At 36.8% G+C, this 16,304-nt stretch overlaps 1 protein-coding gene across 1 annotated transcript in view; it reads right to left on the bottom strand.

The window, feature by feature from the left end:
- The window catches only part of LOC126176184 (MAP kinase-activating death domain protein), a 545,775-nt gene that overhangs the window by 148,670 nt on the left and 380,801 nt on the right, over nucleotides 1-16,304 (bottom strand). Inside the window, exon 32 of the mRNA XM_049923326.1 lies at nucleotides 13,397-13,613. Coding sequence (XP_049779283.1) covers nucleotides 13,397-13,613 — 217 coding nt within the window. The remainder of the gene's footprint in view (nucleotides 1-13,396; nucleotides 13,614-16,304) is intronic.

Below are 16,304 nucleotides of genomic sequence, written 5' to 3'. Positions count from 1 at the left end.
GCGTGTAAAATTCGTTGATGTCCATTTGGATAAGTAGTTAAATGGAGTCAACAAATAGGTAAACTAATCAATGAGTTTAGTTCATCATATTTTACCCATACAAGCATTTCTTATTATGCTGTTTGATGCTTTCCCAGCATAATAAGTGCTTGAAGTGTTCTTGGGCACAGTGTCAGATTGTGTTGTGGGAACAGCATAAAATTTCAATAAGGTAGGTGCTCATCATCTTTAGGTCATTTATAAAGATTTGATCTATGCAAAGAGGTTTCATGGGCATAATTTCAGTTTTCTCAAAGGATATTTGTAATCCTATTTTGGAAGCAATTTTCTGGAGACTTGTGATGTGCAGCGGCTTCATTCCAATATAGTGCAGTTTCTGCAATGCTGTCACAATGCATACTGGTATTAACAACAGTGGGCACTAACACTTGTCAGGTGTTTCCCCATATCATATAAATCATCTTTCATTATGTTGACTTAAAGACAAGAGTCACTATTTTACATATTTTCACTCTTTATTATGTTACGGAATTACTTCCCATGACAGTGCACCTAAAGTAAACAAAGAGTTTATTCACAGAAGTGAGTGGCACAAATATCATATTATTATTATTAACTTATTGGCCACATTGGACCACTTGAGTCATTGTGCTCAGCCCAGTACTTTTTCATTCATTCTGAACGCAATTTCTTAACTCATCTGAAATCTCTACCAGTCTTCTGTGCGTCATTTCTGTTGAAAATTTATGATTCATAAGGAGAGTGTTAATTTTGTTTTTGTTCTCTGCATCAGCAATTCAGAGTATGACTGCTTCAAGATCTTGCTGAATTTCTTTGATCCACTGTCCTCCTGGCTTCTTCCCGAGACTTCCCATCACTAGTTGTTTTAAAATCCTGTAGTCAGGCAATCATAAAGACATGAAAGAAATATGAGATTCTTTTCTTCTTCATTGTGCTGGTGATTAGGTCAACCTCACAATAGACAGTTTCATTAGGGAGGATTCTCCAGACTCCATCAACCTGGTGTTTTTTTTTTGATGCATGTTCTGAGAATTCTTCGTTCAGTCTTGAGGAGTTGATCAGTTCTTCTTTCATTTTTACTTTGGAACAGGGTTTTACAAGCATAAGTTGCTTCCAGCAGAGTTACAGTTTTGTAATGTTGGATCTTAGTGTCTATTGATAAGCATTTCTTATTATATGTTGACCAGATTATAAATTGTGCTTTTTTTAATATTGTTGGTTATATTTATCCATGTTGCTTTCTCACCTAAGTTGTGCAAAATAATTTCTCCAGGATATTTAAATTGTAGAACTATGTTAACTGCTTGATCATTTATGACATTTGATCTATGCAAAGAGGTTTCATGGACATGATTTCAGTTTTCCCAAAGGATATTTGTAATCCTATTTTGGAAGCAATTTTCTGGAGACTTGTGATCTGAGCATGAACTTCTTCCATGTCAAGGGCTGAGAGAGCTAAATCATCAGCAATCCCAAGGCTGTTTGTCCTTATTGCTGCTCCAATTTTGATTTTACATGGATTTTCTTTTTGCCAGATTGTCATGATGTAATCAAGGGCCACACTGAAAAGCAAAGGGGACAATCCATCACTTTGTCTGAGTGCTGTTGTTATTGTGAAAACTTTTGTCATTTCTCCTCTAAACTTGACCTTTGAATTTGTGTTAGTTAAAGGTAGCTGAATGAGTCTCACCAGTTTGGGGTGCCTCAAGCAGAAACCTTGTCAGTGCTCTTGGAATTCATACATTTGCTTCCCACAATATTTACTCTTTAGTGGTTTTTGTAGCTGATAAAAAAGTTTCAGCTGAACTATTGTCTACAAAGTCACAAAACAAGACAAAAAAATAATTTTCATGGAGACTTTGGCTTCTTGCCTAGGGTTCAGAGTGGAGCAAACGTATTGAACACTCTGCCATCTAGCATAGAGCAGCAAACTGAGAATACCAACCAGTTCAAAAAAGAATGAAAAATGTACCTTATGTGCCAAAATTTCTACAAATTACCTGAACATATAGGTTCAAGAATTGAAAATTCTGTTAACTTGAAGGAAAGTTGTAGTGTTCATGGCAATAATGCATGACAAACAGTACTGTACTGTTAACAGTATTTTTAGTCATATCTTCTTTGCAAAATATAAATTTAATCAAGTAAATATCAAGCTACCAATTGACAAGGTAGCAGCCTTTTCTCAAAGAAGTAGCTTCCTTTCTAATTTATTAGATTATATTTAGCCAGTACAATCATGAATAGCATTAAGTAGTACAATGACAGTTTTTTTTAAATACAGTCTACAGATTAAGTTTCTATAATTTGCATGTCTTTTTCATAATTGACTCACTCTACTTCCATTAGATTCTCCTTCTCCATGGGGCTATGGAACACTGTAGCAACAAATCCTGGAAAACTGGGTGCAATTACAAAGACATAGCCAGAAACTAGTCATCTGGCTGCAAATAAATATCAAATTATGCCCATGGAGAATTAGTTTAGGTATACTTTTTGTTCCATAGATCTACTGTGAGGAAATCTCCAAGGATGTACAGCACGTCATAAAATAAAGATACATAATGCTTTCACCCTATGAATCACGGAGCTTGGTGAAGTGGGGTGGCTTGCATGCTTCAGTGGTACAGATAAGACACACTGCAGTGACAACCATGCTGGAGGGGTGGTGTCTGTGGTTCAGTAGTTCTGGGGAAATACTCTGGATGATTGACAGACCACAATAACCTGTATGACTGACAGACCTGGTCTTGTAACATTAGCCAGTATGACAATGCTATGCTGTTACAGCCAACAACTGAAAGCAGGGGCAAACTAAGCAGGTTGTATTTCTGTGAGGGCATGCAGCTCTACTGTAAAGCTTAATGATAATGGCATCCTCTTATGTAAAATGTTCCAGAGGTAAAATAGTCCCCTAGCCATATCTCTGGGCAAAGACTATACAACAATATGTTGCCATCAGAAAAAACAAACTGACATTCTACAGGTTGGAGTGTGGTAAGTTAGACCCCTTACTTGGGCAACTCCATTACAAAGTGTAAAAAGGGAAATGGATACGGTGAACTTAGGTGTTGTAGGAATTAGTAATATGTGGTGAAAGGAAGAAGAGGACTTCTGGTCAGGCGTGTACATGGTAATAAAGACAACATCAAATAAAGTATGGCAGGAGTGTGTCTAATAATGAATCAGAAGATAGGAATGGTGGTGAGCTACTATGAACATTAAAACACTTGCTTTACTGTAACCAAGATATTCACAAAAAACCACCAGAGAAATACAGATTTATATGTCCACTGTCTCTTTAGATGATGAAGACACTGATGAATGTATGAGATGATAAAAGAAATTAAGCAGATGGTTAAGAGATATGAATGTTTGATTGGACTTGGGCACCAGAATTTGATGATAAGAAAAGGAAGAAAGGAAAAAAATAGTAGAGCATAGACTGGGGACATGGAATGAAAGGGGAAACCCTATGGTAAATGATGATGATGGTGGTGGTGGTAATGGTAATAATAATAATAATAATGTTGTTTGGCACCCTGGCCTGATGCAAGTCTTTCAGTCAGACACCACTTCATTTACTTAGCATACCCTTCAGGCAGCAGCACCTGGTTTTCTCTGGACAGTCATTCATCCAAGTACTAACTGGGCTCTACATTGCTTATTTTTCGTGATGTGACAGTAACTGGTGTAACCAACATGGCAAGGCCATTGCCTGTATGGCAGAATTTTGTACAGGAACAGTTGTGGACTCTGACCATAGTTTATTGGTAATGAACTGTAGATTGAAACTGAAGAAATTGTAGAAAAAACGGGAAAATAAGGACATGAGATGTAAACTGAGGAAAAAAAAAACTTGAGATTGTTGAGAGCTTCATAGGTACCATTATGCTGCATGTGACTGAGACAACAGAAAGGAATACAATAGAAGATGAATGGGTAGCTCTGGGCGATGCAATAGTGAAGGCAGCAGTGGGTCAAATGGGCAAAAAGACAAGGCCCAGTAGAAATCTTTGGATGATGAATGATATACTGCATTTGATCGATTAAAGTAGAAAATATAAAACTAGAGCAAATGAAATAGGCAAATGGGAGTACAAATGTCTAAAAATGAAACTGACAGAAAGTTCTGAATGACAAAGCAAGAATGGCTGGAGGCAAATGCAGAACTGTAGAAGCATGCTTGACTACTCGAAAGATAGATGCTGCTTATAGAAATATTAAGGAGACATCTGGAGAAAAGAGAAGTAGCTCAGATAGTTAGCCAGTACTAAGCAAAGAAATGAAAGCTGAAAGATGATATGAATACACACAAGGGCTGTGCAAGGGAAATGAACTTGAAAACAATTTTATAGAAAGGGAAGAGGAAGTAGATGAAGATGAGATGGGAAATATAATGCTACAAGAAGAATCTAAAGATTACTTAAGGAGCTAAGTCGAAACAATGTCCCTGCCCTCAGAAGTATTGGGATTCTCTGGAGAGCAGCCGAGAAAAAAACTGTATCATGAGAAAAGTGTTTCAACTTATTAACAAGATATATGAGACAGCTGAGAAACTGTCAAACTTCAAGAAGAATGTAATAATTTGTATTCCAAAGCAGGAATGTGCTGGCTGGTGTGAATATTACCACACCAGAACATCAGTAGTTTCATAAGTCATAGTTGCAAAATACTGTTACAAATTATTTACAAATAATAAAAAACTGGTAGAATTCAAACACAAGAAACATCAGTATAGTTTCTGGAGACATGTAGGAGCACACAAGGCAATACTGATCCTACTAATTACCTTAAAAGATATGTTCAATAAGGTAAAAGCAGTGTTTATAGGATTTGTAGATTTAGAGAAATCTTTGAAAAATGTTCACTGGAATACACTCTTTCAAATTCCAACTATAACAGGGATAAAATATAGAGGCCAAAGGTTAATTGCAACTTGCACACAAATGAGACAGTAGTTATGGGTAAAAATGGGGTAAGACAAGTTTGTAATCTTTGAAGCTATTGAATCTGTAGATCAAGCAGGCATAAATTTCGAAAGGAAATTACAGTTTATGGAGAATAAATAAAAACTGCTGCTGACACTGCAACTCTTTCAGAGACAACAAAGGATATGGAAGAACAGGAGATGGGAAAGGATAGCAACTTTGAAAGAGGTTATATGAAGAACATTGACAAAAGTGAAACAAGGGTACTGGAAGATAGCCAAATTAAATCAGACAAAGCTAAGGAAACTACAGATGATTTATTTTGAGTACAACTTTATATGGAAGTGAAACATGGACAAGCAGTTTAGACAAAAAGGAAATAGAAGTTTTTGAAATGTGGTATTACAGAAGAATGCTGAAGTTTAGATGGTAGATCAGTAACTACTGAGGAGGTACTAAATGACACTGGAGGAAAAGAAATTTATAGCACAAGTTGACTGAAAGAAGGGATGATTTGATGGACACATCCTAAGGCATCAGGGAACAATCAGTTGGGTAATGGAGGTAAATGCAAGGGGTAAAAATTGTAGTGTAAGTCTAAGGCTTGTACACAGCAAGAAGCTTCAAGTAGGTGTAGGTTCCAGTAGTTATGCAGCAATGAAGAGGTTTGCACAAGAGAGATTAATGTGGAGAACTGTGTAAAACCATTATTTGGACTGAATACCACGATAACTTAATACATGCTTGTAGAAGAGAGAGAGAGAGAGATGCTAATGTATCTATTACAGATCCCGAGAGAAATGATTCTCATGGGCATATAATACTGTAAGTCAAAAAGACTGAAAAATATTTACACTTCACTACTACAGCCAGACTTCACCAAACACAAAGCAGTTCACAACATTTATTTACAGTGATGACATTACTGCACTGAAGATGTGCAGAAGTCAATTTTACATAGCACTTACATTATCTGATGTTGTTAATGACACTGCCATGAGCTATACTTCATACAATGTTGAGTAGCAGTTAGCATGCTCACTGGCATGCTGAAAGTTGCCAGTTCAAATTCAATCAGCAAAAAGCATTTGTTATTTAGTATTTAACTTTTCTAAAAGGTTCTCAAAATTTCTTATGCCTGTAATGATTGCATATTCTGGAAAGTTTGGTGGCTGCATAAATAGCAATATTCTCTTCCCAGGATGCAGTTCTGTTCTGTCTGTATATTGGCCTACATAATACACTGTTTTCCAGACCTAAGTGTTGTTCTTCATCACTGTGGTCTGTAGAAAGCAACATAAAAGCTGTCACTAGCAGGAACAGGAACAGGAATACAATCTATAAATCGCTCACAAGGTCTGTATACTCAAGAGATCAATGGATCCAAATCAGCAGTAAGTCAGCTGTACACCAGACATCCACCACTAATTTCCAGAAATGTTGCTCAGGTTGCCATGAAATGGATGAAATAATTCGACCGAATCACCAAACACAACAGGTGGAATGACTTGATGTGCTTGGCAGAAGTGTACACCTACTTGGATGGTAATGCCAAGCATTGAGCAATGAAGATCAGCTTGATAGCTGGGGAAAATTGCTGGCTGAATTGAAGAAGACATCTGGGGATAATAAGCAACAAGTCCACTTTGCTAAAATACAACTGATGCATACGGAAACATGGTAAAATGACAAAAGACTTACATACAAAATGTTTTGGCCCTATGTCACATTGTGAATCTGAATATGACAGAAGCAAAAAAAAAAAAATCTCATGTTTCATGAGAGGAGTCACAGAAGACATGAATCAAGCTCTTCTGATAAAGTACATCATAACAACAGAGGAATGCTTCAAGTGGTGCCAGCACATCAAGCAAATGCAACAGAAAAAGAGTAGGGTGAAGGAAGTATGACTGACTCTCGAATGTGGTCCCTATGGCAGTTGTGGAAGACCACCATCAACTAGTCTCTCTCATACACCAGACAGCAAGAGAAGAGACAGCAGTTTATAGCAGCAAGAAATGTCAGACCAGATACACAAGATATAGCAGCCATGAACGTCATTCCTACACAAAAGGAGGTAATAGAGAATATTGAGGAAGTGATGTATCAATCTTTAGCACCAACCTCTGCCACCAGTTGGACATGCCATGACGAACGGATTTGACCAATACATACTTATGTCACAGTCATCAAACAACAACACAGCCTCCAACCAACACCTCCGTCACGTACATGATTTACAACAAACTTCTTGTTGGAATGAATATACCATGAAGTAGTAGTCAGAATGCCAACTTCTTAAACAGATGTCTACAAGATGATCGTCAGTGAGCACCACATATTATGACATAGAGGACTTTTGAAACATTTGAGAGAAAGATTAATTGCTTTTCCATCCAATGTATTTTTCCAGTGAAAATGATCTGACTTACCAAACTCAGTAGACAATAAAGGTTTATATATACAACTGATGGTTAAAGATGCAGTTCTTTAAAATATAATTACTTCATGACTAATGCTTACTGCACAAGTTAAGATTATTTAGAGGATTCAGAGTACTGGTTAGTAATGAAAGGGGACTACTATGGCATTCTGTCACATAAAAATACATAATCTCACAATGATGCTTTTACAAGGAAATGTTCAAAGATATATAGTGCATGAAAGGAATCTGTTGTCATTCGCCTGAGCTCAACATTTCACTCACCAGGGAATGTGGACTTTGTTTTCCAGGCAGAATGAAGGGAGGACATGGAAACAAGCATGTTCATGGCCCAGGAGTCACCAGCAGGCAACCGTAGTGTGTAGAGTGTTGAAGCCCGAAACTATTTTTATATTACAACATATTTGGTTCAAATTGTGTATGATAAAATGAACATTGTGTAATAGGCATCAACCAAATGAGACAACCATGGAGTTGTTAAGACACTGACTTTGTATTCATGAAGGTGGAGTTTGTTCTGTTTGACCATCCTGATTTAGATGTTCTTTGGTTTCCTCAAATCACTTCAGGCAAATGCTAGAGTGGCTCCTTCAGCAAGACCATGGCTGACCATCTGTCCTATCTTCAAAAACTTAATTATATATTCTGTCTGTATACATACTGGAGCTACTGTTTTCATTATATTATGATGACAAATCCTATATCATTGAGAGATGATTCCTGGATGAATAAATAAATAAGCCCAGTGCCTCATCATGCAAATGGTGAGGAAAGAGGGGAGTGGAGTAGTAACAATCTCAATAAAAAAATCAGGTTTCACCTGGCCTTGGTGACAAAATCCTGTGAGGGCCCTTGCTGGTGTGACAATGAAGACCTCAATGATAGTGAAAGTGGAGAGAATGGATCCAGATATAGCAAAACTACCAGACAAGGCATCTCACTGAACACAACCCACCTTTGCATCTGACCTAGATAAAGTGAACGTTTAGTGTCCATTCACCAGATATATGGCTAGAAGTTAAACTACTGGAACTAAACCTTCCATGCCCATGGAGTTTTCTTATGATCTTGTACACGTGATTCCAAGCTCAACAATTGAGCATTTTCTTAATTTATCAGGGGGCAACAAGTCCTCCACAATCAGTGGCACAACTATTGGATTCTGGGGAGACTAGGCTGAGACATTATATCCCAAGTCAGAGGAAATCAGAGTGCTCTGGCTAACCCAAGCTCAAAATCAAAACCTTCTTTAGAACAATAAAAAAAAACTCACTCTCAAACACAGGAAATCTCTAAAAATTAAGACAAACACTTAAAGAAACAAAAGATTGAAATTTTATCCATGTAAGACACAAGATTGCCAGATGTGAATACTACAGATATTGGGAATTACAGACTGTTCAAAAGTAATACAAACAAAAGTATCCTTAAAAATACACCCCATCTGGGTGTTGAATTGAAAGTTTCAGAAGACCTTCTCAGCTCAGTAATCAATGTAAAACCTGTGAACAACAGACTAATGACAATTTCCTTAAAATGTGCAAATATAATGTATGAAGTACAATTTGTAAATGTGCTGATCAACCATGACAATAAAACAAACCTATAAAAAGTAAATAAGTCATGGCAGGTGGTGAAAAATCTACAAAATACACAGCTAGGGAAAGAGAGAAGATAAGGGAAATGGTAGGTGATTTTCCTGGGGACAAATGAACCAATCAAAACAGAAAGAGACTAGTAGAACTGTGTAGAAATGTCAATTTAAAATGATGTCAACCCATTTTAATAAAAATCTTCATAAAAAAATCATGGAATCACCCAACAAGAATGTAGGTGAATTCCAAATTGATCAAACTGCAATCTCTTACCCATATCACAAGGAGACATTAAATGCTCGTTACGACTTCCTAGTGCACTGTGTGGCTCTTTAGTGGATACAGGAGTTAGGAACAGATGCCATTGATGAACAGAGAATTCAGATATTAATTTATTCTACATCTAATATCAAATATTAAAAATAATACATAATTCTGTTTCTGTAGTTACAGCGTCAGTCGCTAACAGTAGCTCTGAATGCAGAAACATACACAGACACAAAAGAGTCATGCATCTCTCACTCTTCAGTACAGTGTCTATTCAGAAGATGTTGAGTCCTGGCTACTATGAAAATTTGTAAATGTTGTTCAGCTGGCAAATACACAAAATGAGCTTAGTGCATGGATATTCGAACTTAAGTGTAAGGGGCGTTCAAAATGAAATGAGATGGAGGCATAATTACAGAAACCAGTACCTGTATGTTAGAAGTATTGACCATGGCTGTTGAGACACTTGTCCCACCGTGACACAAGGTGGTGGATGGCTGTATCATAAAATTCCCGGGGCTGCGATATTAACCAGTTCCGCACGTACAGCTGGACATCATTGTCCAAGGTGAATCGTTTGCCTCTCAGAGCCATTTTAAGGGGACCAAAACGATGTAATCACAGGGAGAGAGGTCCTGACTGTATGGATGTGGCCAAGAACCTCCCCTTTGAATTTCTGCAGGAGTGCTGCAACTGTGTTGGCCATGTGAGGCTTTGCATTGTTGTGGAGCAGAATGACCCCGTGGGTGAGATTGCCTGGTTGTTTTGATTTGATCACTTGGCTAAGGGTGATCAAGGTTTGCAAGTAACGTTGGGCATTCACTGTTGTCCTGTGCTGCAGGAAGTGAAACAGAGGGGGGCTGTTTTTGGTCCCCTTACAAAGGCTGCAAGAAATGTGGCAGTGTAACTGGCAGCATAAGTGTTTGAAAGTGTGGCCAACTGGATAACAGGCAATCCACAATGCTCAAGTACACAAAGGAGCAAATCTTGATACAGGCCACTACATAACCCAAGTGGAGCTAAATTTAAAGCCCAAAAATTCAAGCAAAAGGATGTCATTAATTTTTAAATTTGAAACCAGAAATTTCATCACTGTTATTATAACATGAATTTGACAAAACGCAAGCACAAAATTGTGAACAGCTCAAACACAAGCTTATCAAAATGGTCTGAAACCATAAAAAACATCCATGGTTAAATGAAGAATGAGAACAGTCAGTAAAATCTCAACACGAGGCATTCAAAACATGTACTAGTAACAAATAAGAAAATGTGCATAACATTTTCCTAGCAAATGGAAAATAAGTTTCAAACCTGATTAAACAACCAAAAAGACAACATGGGTATAATCAGCTCTGTGACACTGAAGAAGTTTAAAAGAGAGAAAGAGAGAGAAAGAGAGAGAGAGACCACTACTGCCAACAACAACCTCAGGACTTTTCATAAAACATTTAAAATAAATTTAAATGGATACCAGTCCCAAAATCTTTGGTTCAAAAAGGGAAATGGACAATTAGAACTTAACAACCAAGAAAACTGCAAAGAATTTTGCAAATATGTTTAAAAACTTTTAAACTGCCTGAGCCCTTGGAAAGATTTCCACCAGCAATTTCCCTAAGAAAAATTGGAAATTTGTGGTAAGGTCTTATGGGACCAAAGTGCTGAGGTCATTGGTCCCTAAGCTTATAAACTATTTAATCTAACTTAAACTACCTTACGCTAAGAATGACACACACCCATGCCCGAGGGAGGACTCGAACCTCCAACAGGGGGAGCCACGCGGACTGTGACAAGATGCCTCAGATCGCGCAGCTACCCCATGTGGCCCTAAGAACCACAACAAATGCAGAAGAACCAAATGAAGACGAAAACGCTAGACAAATTAAAAGAGGTTCAAATAAAGCATCTAGTAAAGATGGAATTGTTACAGAACTGCTGAAATCAGCTGACCCCAAACCTTTAAAAAAATTATATCAATCATTGACTATGGTAAACTGAAACATTTCAGGTTGGAAACCTGCCTTAATACATTAGGTGCATAAAAAGGGAGACAGAATGGATGTTAATAATTACAGAGCAATTTCACTCCTTCTTGTCTCATACAGAATTCTATCTCTTTGTCTCTGGGATCAAACTCAATAAAAATGTAAAGGCAAAATTGCTGAGTATCAAGCAGGCTTCAGACCAAACACATCTTATCAAGAACAAATTTTAGTTCTGAAACTAATTCTCAACCATCAAAAAATTTACAACAAGATAGCAGTTTGTACTTTCATAATTTTAAAAATGTATATGACACCTACCAAATAATGAAGAAGCAATGTTAGGGGAGACTATTTAGCTTTTGCAGAGTATCTGGCATTTCTATGTCGGGACATTTAAAAAAAAAAAAAAAAAAAAAAAAAAAAAAAAAAAAAAAAAAAAAAAAAAAAAAAAAAGAGAGAGAGAGAGAGAGAGAGAGAGAGAGAGAGAGAGAGCAGGAATTCAGACATCATTTGAAGAAACAAAACTCATGTCCAGCAACAACCTGATATCCAAGATTCTAAAAACTAAGTATAGGAAAATCGAGAGTTTCTCAGTTCAAATATTTAGGTGAAACATTCAGGAAATTGACCTGGAAAAGACAGGTTATGAAATTTGTTATCAGGCTTACATGAGACATCTACAGCAAAAATGTATCTCAAAATATATGAAACTGAGACATTACTATACAGTCATCAAACCAGAACATCTTCATGGGGCTGAGGCATCCATTTTAAACAGAAAGAGACACTGAAGAATTCCAAAAGAGAAAACAAAAAGCAATCAGGAAAACTTTAGTTCCAAATTATACTGAAGCAGGAACATACAGACTAAGAATAAATACAGATACTGAAAATTATATCAATATGTATTTGCATATGAAAAAAGGAGGATAAAATTGTATGGACAGGCCATGGAATTCTATGAAACTTGCGGTAAGTCAAAAATCAAAACAATAAGGAATAACATAATGTAAGATACATGACAGGTAAATATTCTGACAGAAAACTCCCAAATGGACAGTTGGCCTGGCAGAAAAAAACAAGAAGACCAGAACAATTTGGTCTGGTGAACTGGAAATAGGCCATTCTGAGAGAATGAAAGTAATATGGGCTGAAAGAAATGCTAAAACAAGATGCTGGAAATGCCTCATGTGGTCCAGCAGGACCCAAATGTGAATAACAATAATAATGCAATAAAAAAATAAAACTGCCTGCTGTGAACCAGGTGTTGGACTGTTTAATTAACAACTGAGCCATCTCTGCTGAGGCTGAGTTTTGTTCACTAATTAGTCTGCTTGTGTCATCAGTAATAAGAACAAGATACCAGAAATATCCTTGTGAAACTCCATTTCTTACAATCTCTTGTTCTGAAGTTAGTTTCACTCCTGTGCAATGATGTGTTATTGTGACTCCTGTTTTCTGTTACAAAGGTAACACTTTATCCATGCAATTTGGATATTACTAATGCCGTTACATTTTGTGGTCTACACATTTCAAGTATTTGGCAAGGTCATGGTTGCAGAATGTAAAAACAGGATAACTTTCTTGTTTAGCTCTTCAAGAAATGTATTTGTAAAGTCCAGTACGCATTCACAGTAGAGAATCCTTTGTGAAAGCCAAAATAAGAGGCAGTTAATACATCCTACACACAAAAATGTGACAGCATTCTATCATGGGCCATTTCCTCCAAAAACCTTTGTATGAAACTGGAAACAGTGGAATGGTTATCTGCAGTTTATAGAGGGTGTTAATATAGCATAATAAATTTTGGAAACTATACTTCTAAATTACTTTAGCACGTATGAAAGGTAGTGTTAACTTTTCCCCTGAAGGAATATGTGTTAACCTGCCTTTACCCTGTTAAAATGATGTGTCTATAAGAGCATTAACTCAAACATAATCTGATACCATTTTGTCGGAAGAGCAAACATTAAAAATGGCAATCTGAAGTTATAGGGATAGAATCTTGTTTACTGGATTGTACAGTACTTCCACGAAGGATTAAAATGTGTAAATTCAAGGTTTCTATTGGGAGAATGCCTGAGTATTCAAAAATTATTTAATGATATGATCTACTACATTTTATTGAGGCATATATTTGTATACTGTACTTACCAGGTTGTTTATTTGGTCCAGTAACTGGTTAACTTCTTGACTGTAGACTAACCCAATATGGCTCTTTCCAAGCAGTCTGCGCACTTTACGCTTTATATCTAATTTATTGACATTCATCATGACCATGATTGCTACCAGGTTATACAACATTGTGGAAAGAAGTCGATCTTCATCATGTTCCAACCTTTTCCTTTCTGTGTCACTGAGAGAATTATACCTGAAATATAATATGGAAAAGACATATTACTGACAAAGGCACCGCATGACATTTTATTCCTTCGTAGCAGTAGAGTCACCAAAGTGTGCCAGAATGTCTTCCCTCTGTGCTGAAGACATGTTTACTCATGATGCTGAGTAGATTCCTCAGTGCTGTAGACATATTTAGATGGACTGTTTTTCAGTTAGCTGGAGGCATATCATTTCTGATGCTTTTTCCCAACAACTGGTTCACGTCACTCATCAGGACAGAGTTCAGAGAGTTGTTTCAAACCCCCCACCCACACTGACACTTTTAACAATGATGAATTTTCTACATAAACTTGGAGCAAGCACTGTCAGCTGTGTACATAGCAGGTATAAGTAATGTTTGTACAGGAGATGTAGTTGATGTACATCACAACTCCACGACTCTATGTGTAACAGCAAAACGTTGGAGTTACGATACATCTGTGCAATAATTTTCCATGGTGAGTGGGGGGAAGGGCAGGTGAGAGGAGGACATATGAAGTACATAAAGCATAAAAGATGAAGCCAACTACCTTTATTTATACAAGACTGCAGCAAATAGTTTAAAATCAGATCATTCCCAACAGTTGAGATGGAAAGATATAGGCTTCGAAGGATTTCATTGCTGAAAATTAGAAATTGTTGGCCACGAGATGCATGCTCAGACACACAAGTTTTGAATGAAATTATGTTCCAGGATTGCATGTGCTATTATTGAGAATGTTTCACATCTGTGACAACTTTCACAGCACTAGAGGAGAAGGCATATTCATTGATAAAGTGCTTTTCATCCGTATCAAAATCTCTGTATTGATGAAAATCTATAAGGCTTCCTATATTTCAGGCAACTTGTATGTTGTCCAGATGAAGAAGTTTGGAAAAAGGAAGATTAGGCTTTAACATCCCATCAACAATGGGGTCATGAGAGAGACAGAGTACACTCTTATGTTGGGGAACCAACCTAGTATTTGCCTCCTACAATTTAAGGAAATAATTGAAAACCTCAATCGGAATGATTGGATGGGAATTTGAACCATTATCCTCCCAAATGTGAAGCCAATGTATTAACACTGTGCCATCATGCTCAATAAGGAGGTTTGAAGTAACATTATTTACACTGATGCAAGCAACTGACAACTCTCTCATGCAACTGACTTCAGTTGAATACAGTAAAACCTTCTTTTTACAAATTTCAGCGGACTGACCCAAAAAAGTGTAAACTACAGGAAAGTGTAAAATTACAGGAAAGCATAGCAAACACAACAAGCTGTAAATTTTTTGCCTGTTGTTCTCTGTTTATGAACACCACCAACTTTAATGTTTTGACTAGTGTTGTTTACAAGTTTTATTTACCATAATTTTAGAATGATTATCAATATCTTTTAAATTTGGTTTCAGACAGACTTTTGTTTCTGTGTTATATTTACACCATTAGACATGATTGGAACAAAGAAGAAAACATGCATTTGTGTATGTTTGCACTCAGCCACTGCCTTTGCGATTATGTGTCCAGCCACTGCCTTAGCAGTTATGTGTAAAGACATTGGCTGAGTGCTGACACATGCAAACACATGCACAGGTTTCCCTCTTCGCTCTGCTCATGTCCAATGGTGTAAATAAACCATGGAAGCAAAAGCCTTTTTTGAAACCACATGAAAAAGACATTTGTATTCTAATGTGATACTTATCGTTGATAATAATTATAAAATTATGGTAAATTTTTATTCTAACATAATATTGATTAAAATACTTAAGTTGGCAGTCTTTATAAATGGGGACAATAGGTGTGAAATCTATAGCTTGTTGCTGACAAGGTCACTCAGTTCAGGGAGGTCTTGGATGAGAAAAATGGTGGAAATTGCCAGCATGTTACAGAGCATCTTGAAGAGGAATGTTTGCATCTGACATCAGATTGTACCAACCTAAGACTGCAAACCTAGTTCAGATTAGGGAATTTCACACAGAAGTAACAGCAGTTCATGAAAGTCCATTATAGAGACAGCCATCTTCATAAGCATAGTTTATTTGTATAAATGACTGTGAAATTAAATTAAAGCTGTTGTAATACAGTGCAGTGAGCAGAAGGGAGGTTGCTGCTACAGTCACTGTCATCATATGAGGATTATCATTATGAAAGTGATTCAACATACTTTCCCACCCTTCCAATCACTGCAAACTTATATTACAGGCAGCTGTGATCCAACATGCCAATAATGAAAAATATATGATCAATAACTTTGCTTATAGTCTGCAGATTTTGCTTTGTTCCGAAGCTGACTTTGAGAAGGAATATGATGCACTTTTTGCAGAAATATGTATTAAAATCAATGTTAATGGTCATGATAACATCAAAGAAAATTTTAAATGTGGGACATGTTGTAAGGCGGAATTTTTAATGATGGGAGAGCATTGTATTGAGAGAATAGGACTTCTGCTGGGGCCAACCAAAATGAACATAAAAAGTGGGAAAATGTAACATGGGTGAATGTAAAAATGGGGTTTTACTTTATGTACATAGCATTGTAAAATAATGAAAAATGATTATATTTTTCTTTATTTTAGAACTATGTATTTTAAATGCTCGGTGTCTTCACTGGACCACAGCTACAAGGGGCAGTGAAATGAAAACTGAACACTTCTGTGATTCCATTCAAAAGTAATCAGCAAACACATTAAGACATTT

The sequence above is a fragment of the Schistocerca cancellata genome, chromosome 3, assembly GCF_023864275.1.
Source record: "Schistocerca cancellata isolate TAMUIC-IGC-003103 chromosome 3, iqSchCanc2.1, whole genome shotgun sequence".
NCBI classification, from domain to species: Eukaryota; Metazoa; Arthropoda; class Insecta; order Orthoptera; family Acrididae; genus Schistocerca; species Schistocerca cancellata.
The sequence above is the reverse complement of the archived record's forward strand: the minus strand, read 5'-3'. Positions and strand labels throughout refer to the sequence as shown.